Source organism: Amblyomma americanum, chromosome 3 (genome assembly GCF_052857255.1).
Source record: "Amblyomma americanum isolate KBUSLIRL-KWMA chromosome 3, ASM5285725v1, whole genome shotgun sequence".
In the NCBI taxonomy this organism is placed as follows: domain Eukaryota; kingdom Metazoa; phylum Arthropoda; class Arachnida; order Ixodida; family Ixodidae; genus Amblyomma; species Amblyomma americanum.
In genome coordinates, this window is record NC_135499.1 from 224,503,175 (window position 1) to 224,511,009 (window position 7,835).

Here is a 7,835-nt window from a genome sequence, read left to right on the forward strand (position 1 = left end):
GCTGACGAGGCAACATTTTTCCTCAATCATATTGAAATGTCAAGCCACAAAGAAGTGAATATGAAATCGAACACTACCATACCAAACTAGCTGCAGCGGTGTTTTCATTTTCAGCTTATTCTGCTCTGGTTTTTAGTCAAATTAGAGTGGTGCATGACCGCGCAAACTATCCTGCGACTCCGTTTCAGTTTTGAACTATTGATTCTAATGTTACATCCCTTTATCTACGAACATAGCCAACCAAACCAGACGGCGAAAATAACGCGTGAAGGGGGGTCACATTAGGGCAGCGCAGTTTCCCAAGCTGGGTTGCCGGTGGCCTCCACAGCTACTGCCCGTTTCCGCCGCTGGCACTGCTGTAAGAATGAGGCTGAACGAGGATAAATATAGAAGACGCAATTTTTGGGCTACATTTCTGTAAGGTAGCAAAAATTTACTCCCTTGAATAAGGGAGTAAATAAAATACTCCATATATATGGAGTAAATAAAACCTCCGTTTGGGTGTGCGCTAGAGGACAAGCCATTTACTCCCATTTCGGCGTTTTTTTGTTAACAGTGTAGTCTCTGCACGGCAAAATTTTTACAGCGCACCGATTTGAAGAATAAGATTGAAATATGGAGCAAAGCAAGCGTCACAGTTTCTATGAATTTCATTTAGCGAACGTTGATTTCAGTATATAGATACTGAAGAACAGCCAGCCTTTAAGCCCTCTCTCGGGTGGGAAAAAACAAAGGTTCCGGAGGTGTCGCACGCGTAAGCGCGCTGTGTCAAGCTCCTCATTCACTTCTACAAATGGCGCCTTCCTGAGAGCGCCACTTCTGCGTCTTACTGCAACCAAAGTTGGCGGCACGGAGCCGTCTATCTATACTTGCCCTAGGAGAAAATTGACAGACGATTAAGATAGGCGATAATGCGAAATTTGGGCGCAGCTCTTCACACGCCGCCTGCCACCGCTGACAGGTGGCGCTTCCTCCGCTCTCGCCGTGGCAGGTGGCGTTTCGCTCTGCTACTACCTGTCACGGATGTCAGTTGGCGAGTTACGCCGACATCGCAGACTGCTGCATAAGAGCTGCGCTCTAAAATTCGCATCGATCATACGATATGATGCTCCATCTGCGTCAGCAGTATTGCTTGTACATTTCGCTCTTGCCAACGCACCTCGTGACAATCGCTGCCCCACCCACGCTGGAGCGGCGAAGTGGAAAGGAGCGGAGAGCAGCTCCGCAGCGCCGGCGGCACAGCGATTGTCACGTGGTGCGTCGCCACGGTTTGTCGTGATTTGAGGGACATTGCTTGCGCTCCGCGCAGGCGCGCGGTTTTTGAACGGTGCGAGAGATGGCCCAAATTGGTCGAGCCACAGCGGCGAGGGTAATCGCCTTTTCGAAATTGTAAAAGCTGGTATGACTATATTAGCACCTATACATTTCTAATTGCAGTTAGACGAATGTCGGTAATAATTAAAAGTTAACTATTAGAATTCAGTCAATCCCTTTACTATTTGGCATGTTTCGCCCATTTCTTGACGTCCGCCCACACTGGTATTACTACGCCGCGAAAAGCTTCTCTTTACCTAAAAACATTACTTTAAAAATTACTGGCGGGCTTCCCCGAAACACCTGGTATATCTGTAGCTGTCAAAAGACGCAAAACTGATTTCCACTAAGGGCGAAACTTGGCGAAACATGCGCGTTGCCCAATCTCGGAGGCCATGTATGACCATTCTGATGGCCGCGACTCGAATGGAGCGCGTCACAGCGGCGAACTCTCTCCGTCCCTCGCCGACCGATCGGGGCAGCATGCTGCGCGTCGTCGGAGAGTGCCCTGTTTTTGAAACAGTAATCGAACGACGAGCCTTATTCTAACTTTGTTCCAATACTCTAAAGGTATCGGGAAACTTGAAAAGACATTCGCTTCGCACACCCCGAACGACGGGGGTTTGAGACGGTGCGAAATGTAGAAGCCAGAGGTGTTTTTTTTTTTTCTTCTCGTAACCCCATGACTGACGCGGCCACTCGAATACGCTAGTGTCCCGTTGTCTCTTGGTTCACAAGAAGGTGTCATGTTTAAGAAACTGTGCAGTAGGGCCTCCCGGACTCCTCGAGAGGCCCTGCTGGAGGCGGCGGGTCAAACTTCGCTTTGGAGCCGCACGATCTTGAGCGGCTTTAGAGAACTCGACAGTCTTCGTCCGTTCTCACCAGGATAAGAATTGCGTGAAGAACGGGTAACTCAGCTCGGCTGATTACGTAGCGGTATTCTGTGAAATTCATGCAGCATCCTCAAGTGGCAAAAGTTGACTAACAATGTCTACAGCCTATCAACAGAATTCTATTGAAATTTCACCCCTCTAAAGATTCTCATTTTGCAATGGTACTGATCGCATAAAATCTAAAATTCTATATAATACCGTAAGGCATCTCAGCGTCATCATCATACCTGAGCACTGGCTGTACAATGACCACTTCGTTCTTGAGTTGTATCCGTTATAGGATTTATTTTTCTGCCCTTTCAAACTTAGAGGGAAGCCGAAATGGTTTTTTGGTGATTCGGAGTTATTCAAGAATTCGAATATATGAAGCTTCTAGGTAAACCATGCAAAGTATTTTTTCACTAGCATTTAAAATGGTGACGTAATCGTCGTTAAAACCTCGACGGTGTTCAGGCTTCTTCTCACTGCGTTGGAAAAGTGCGGGAAAACTCTCCGCTGTCTTAGCCCGCATGATGCTGTGCGTCGTTCGATGCATCCAAACAATGCTTCGTGAGCTTCACCTTCGATAGCGTTGGTTTTCTTACATGAAAACAACCGCTTCTTCGCTGTAAACGTAGTGCCGTCGCACGTGACGTCATTATTTTAGCCTCTGCTTGTCACTGTGCACTGCAGAGAATACTGAACGCCGACGCCGCTTTATATTCGGCGATTACGCCACCATTTCAACTGCTAGCACAATACGATTTCGCAGGCTTTACCAGCATGTTTCACACATTCGGCCCTTTTAAACTCATCGAATTCTAAAACCTCTTCACTTGCCCTTCAACGTCACACGGAAGCGAAAGACACTATTTTCTAGCTGGTTTCCCCACAGGAGCTCTTGCACGTCTCCATCCTGTCCACGCGGCAAAAGCTGCCCGGATCTGTTCAACAACAAAAAAAAACAGATTCTACAAAAAATCTTCTCCCTCGCTTTTTACAGAATGTAGTCTCCCATGGCACTTCCCCACTGCGGAGCACAGAAGCCTCCGAGACAGGACAACAAGAGTAGCGCGCTCGAGCGAGCGGCAAACTCCGGCATCGTGACGTTTCCCACGCGGATTCGTGCACCTGGCAACTGAGATGTGTACGCGCAGGGATGGCGGCGGCGGGGATCTGGCCGACGCGGTGCGCTGCCGTTTGTTCGGCGAGGCGATATATACCCCGTGGACGAACAGTTATTCCCAGGATATGCCGAAGCGATGAGAGCAAGTTTCGGGAAAAATCGCCAAGTGTCAAAGCAGCGGCAGCAAGCAGGACATGCATTTGAACGGAGGAGGCGCCCAGAAATGCACGGTGAGCCGCGTGGCCCGGCTTGACGACAGGCATGCCCGCCGGCGCAGAAAAGGCGTCCAAGACAGGAGAGACTCACAGCCAGCGGCGCTTCTCCTCCGCGGCAGCTAAGGAGTCCCGGATGCTGCGGCCGACGTCCCTCGCGCTGACGTATCGGTCGAGGAGTGCAGCCGCGCCGTACCACATGAGGAAGAAGTAGGTGAGCAACGTGATCACCGTGAGCAGCTTGACGTCGTGGCAGAAGTCCGGGGCCTTGTCCCAGGTGAGCACAATGCCTGCCGCCAGGTAGGCGTGGAAGAGCACCACGGCGCCCAGCGAGACCACCAGGGGGCCGTACTTCTTCCAAGTCCTTCGCCGACGATGGACGCGTGCCGGAGACGCGGCGCCGGAATCTAACCAAGGCTTCAGCACCAGTGGCTGGGGAAGAGAGCGGAATATGTTTGGTTCGGTTTTAGGGGGTTTAACATTCCGAAGCGACTCAGGTCATGAAGGACGCTCTAGTGGAGGCCTTCGGATAACTTCGGACACCTGTTTTTTTTTTTTACGTGCACTGACTGACATCGCACAATTCACGCGTGCATCTAGCATTTCGCCTCCATCGAAATGCAACCAACGCGGCCGGGATCGAACCCGCGTATTTCGAGTCGGCAGCCAAGCCTCATAAACAGTAAGCCACCGCAGCTAAAGTTAATTGAGGGGCTTTAACCGCAGCGGCTTAGGAGAGCGGAAGAGCTGCGCGTCTCGCAGAGAGGTTCCCTCTCTTGCATCAGCTGCAGCGTGCTCCCTGGCCAACGAGGAACTGAGGCCTGTTCGCTGCGGCCGTTGGTGTTTCAGTTGAATGTCAAGCCAGCTTCCGCAGCCTGCAAGCTGGCGTAGGCCCATGTTTCTCGCGAGCGCGTATACCATTTTCAGAAGTTGCACGCACACAACACGATTATCCTCGCGTGCCTAGCGATTCGTGAGCGAAAGGCGCTGCAGCGCATGTCAGCATCCACACACTGCGGATTGGCGTGGCCCAAGATATAATTTGCGTGCTTTGAAAAAAGTGCATTTTGTTTTTGACGAGCCTGTGCATGCGCATAGAGAAGAGTATGTACACGGACAGCTCCACGTTAGCAAAATGTAGTCTGGCTCCCGCAACCGAGCATACGTACTGTTGTTCGACGTCGGGATGTAGGTCTGCATTATACGTTTTCTCGAAGTGAATGACCGCGTTTTGTGATAATCCCCTCCGGGCTCTTTCGCACTGACTCTTTTGCACTGAAGGAAGGATTTCCCTGATAATAAATTTTACAATAAAAAAAAACACGTTGGTCGCCATCATTTCTGAGGAATTAAGTTAAGGAAAACGCATGGTGCAAATATGCGCCTCGAGTTACTCATTAAATCGCGCCCCCATTGCAACGATGAGCCAACGCCTGCGACGTCAGAGCTTAGCTGGCCGTCCACGGTACCAAAGGCGAGGCTGAACAATCGCAAAGGGTCAGCAAACGAAATACAGGGGCTGTATTATCTGAGAAGCCTTTATCCATTTCGGATCCACTTGGTCCTCTGCTAGTGACGCGGCCGCACCTTTGAAGCATCCGCCAGAATCGACCGAACCACTGGCTCATTGGCGACCAGACCTGACCATTAGCGGCATGCCGCAGCCAATAGCGAGCCGGTGCGTGTGCGTGCGGCGAATGACGAAGGCTATCGTCGATGTAGGATCACGCTACCTTGTGATTCTTGTAAGTGGCCGCTTTCCTTCTGTCGTCTGATGCTGTTGTCCGTTGACGTCACGCCAAATGAAATGAAAAATGAATCTTTGTGGAACAGGGCCCTAGGAAACCAATTGTAAGGCATTCCTTGCTGCTTTAGAAAAAGATTTTACCGAAGAACACACCGGCGAAGCCTAACACCGCTGCAAGCAATAGAATGACTAATAATCTACAGCGGGAGATATCGTGCTTTCTTTTTAGCTACCCGGTGCCGCAGTATAGAACTGTAAAGCTTAACGGTTCGCGAGCCCGTCCGTGGTTCGTTGACAACTTATTTATTTACATTTTTAGTGCGCTAGCAGTTATAGTGGGCATTCCCCGCATTTAGCCGTTGTGTGTGTGCGTTTGTTTGTTCGTTTGTTTGTTTGTTTGTCTGAAGCTGGTTTTGTGTCAGGCTGCATGCTCACCTGCCCACCGGGTCGTGAGCAACCTGCCCACCATCCGGTGAGCATGCATATATTACAGGCTGGTCCTCCAGCCGAAACGTCGTCAATTAATCGCGAGAGGCTGCTTGGGAAGAGCAATCTGGGTCGCAACCCAACCCAAGCAACCCAGGTCCCCAGCGATGGTATAGCACCTGCCATAGAAGGGCATCGCTTAACCGCAGCACCAGGAGTGGTATGAGCACTTCTAGGGATCTGTGAATGTAAAGGAGAGGATGACGAAAATGAACATAAACTCATTATCGCTATCCGAACAACTGCCATCCTTGAACACTGGATCTGAACACCGAAACCAAAGTGAAAACCGAATTCCTAACGCAACTAATTCGCATTTGGCCTAAGAACGAAAATCGACCGTCATTTATTATTTGTTCCTTATGTCAGAGATAAGAACGTCAATATTCAAGGCGCTCTGGGAATTTTTGCGCATGGAAAACAGCAGAAAAATTTAAATGTGCGGAATATATATATATATATATATATATATATATATATATATATATATATATATATATATATATATATATATATATATACACACACACACAGGAGTGGCAACAAAAACCTGCGCTAAGACTGGATGGAGGCCGTTATTCGTTACATCGGTTCAACAACACCGCGCTACTTCGCTTCCGCGTCTTGTTGACGATAATAGCATGACTGGCCATAGCGTTGTCTAATCGGACAGTGGACTGGCACAAGAACACCACCGCGTAGCAAAAGCTCCGCTCACATGTTCGGATGCGCGTGCATTGGGGGCATCATGCGTGCTGTCATCGAGCTGTAAGGCAGCGTTGTCGGCGTCTGGCGAGACCCTCGTGGCGCTCGACGGCGCGGCTGTGGCGCTCCCCGCAGCTGTGCTGGCGGTTGCTGCTGCCGCAGTCACCGCGTCCTTCGAGGAGGCAGCCGGAACGCTTGGGCCAGCTGTGGACGCTGGGCGCACCTTTGGAGCGCTCTCGGTGGCCACACGCCCGGGGCGGCTCCTGGGGGAACTGAAGCTGGGGTCTTCGGTGGAAGGCATCGGCTGCCACAGAGCTGCGGAGAGCGTTCACGACGTCAAGAGCGACACGCACGCGGCCCGCGAGACAACCGCATCTTTGCCACAGCCCCACGATGCAGCTTGAGAAGAAAGGGTGCTAACCGACAGTGAATACAAAGCCTCGACTTTCTCACCAGAAGCACGAGTGGAGGCTTTCTTGGGGCTCCGCTGTCGTTCGCGAGAGTGAAGTAGTTTGTTGTGTGCGTCACACTCGAGCTATATCCGTCCTCTTCCTTTTCTTAAAGTGTCTTCTTTGTCGGCCGAACGCCCGATTGTAGTAGTAGTGGCGGTTTATTTAAAATAATAATAAAAGATGAAGAAAAATATTTTTTCTAGCGCCGGCGCCTTTGATGCAGTGTGTTTTTATTTGCATTTTTAAATGAGTACATCTGTGTTTGACCATGCGCATGTGCGTAGTTCTTGTGTATGTATAAACTGACCTGCTTACTTCAAATAAAATTTAGTTGTAAGATCAGCGCCTGTGTGTGTGTTCCCTTCTTTCTTCGTCCTTGTTGCTTAGCGCTGCTTTAATATTATGGAGCATTTCCAACTCGCCCAATCTGCCGTTCTTCTATGGAGAAAAAGGTGCCGTAGTGGAGGGCTCCGGGGTAATTTCGACCACCTGGGGATCTTTAACGTCCACTGATATCGCACAGCACAAGGACGCCTATTGCGTTTCGCCTCCATCGAAACGCGGCCGCCGCGGTCGGGTTTGAGACTCCGGCTCAGTAGACGAGCGCCCAAACCACTAAGGCATCGTGGCAGAATGCAGTGACCGCCACACTGAACATTTATGTGGCCAGTGCTTAAAAAGTCAAGGGGATCTCGGATTCCCATCAGAAATGGCAAGGGATCTGAGACCCCCCCGCGATAGAATGTAGGGGATGCATGAATCCGAAGCAGGCAAATATTTTTTTTATTCTTCTTGTCGGTGGTGGTCGAAACATTCCTTCTCTATCATTTCGAAAATTTCCCCGTGATTTTTGCTGATGTTTTCGATGTTTTCTAAAACCTGATACGGGAAAAAAAAATAAAAGTTTGCAGCACAACACAA

General features: G+C 50.0%; 1 protein-coding gene across 1 annotated transcript; it reads right to left on the reverse strand.

Annotated features, from left to right (window-relative positions):
- Positions 1-3,614: 3,614 nt before the first annotated feature.
- On the reverse strand, positions 3,615-7,006 carry LOC144124397 (uncharacterized). Its single transcript, XM_077657023.1, has 3 exons — positions 6,916-7,006; positions 6,476-6,777; positions 3,615-3,956 (listed from the first exon to the last, which is right to left on the reverse strand). Exons 2-3 carry the CDS (start codon positions 6,761-6,763, stop codon positions 3,615-3,617), a joined length of 630 nt encoding a protein of 209 aa, XP_077513149.1. The 5' UTR covers positions 6,764-6,777; positions 6,916-7,006.
- Between the last annotated feature and the right edge of the window lie 829 nt (positions 7,007-7,835).

Excerpts from the sequence above, each read along its gene's own strand:
- LOC144124397 (XM_077657023.1), bottom strand. The coding sequence starts at position 6,763 with ATGCCTTCCACCGAAGACCCCAGCTTCAGTTCCCCCAGGAGCCGCCCC. Across the intron at positions 3,957-6,475 it reads ATGCACGCGCATCCGAACAT|CCACTGGTGCTGAAGCCTTG; the intron begins GTGAGCGGAGCT and ends TCTCTTCCCCAG.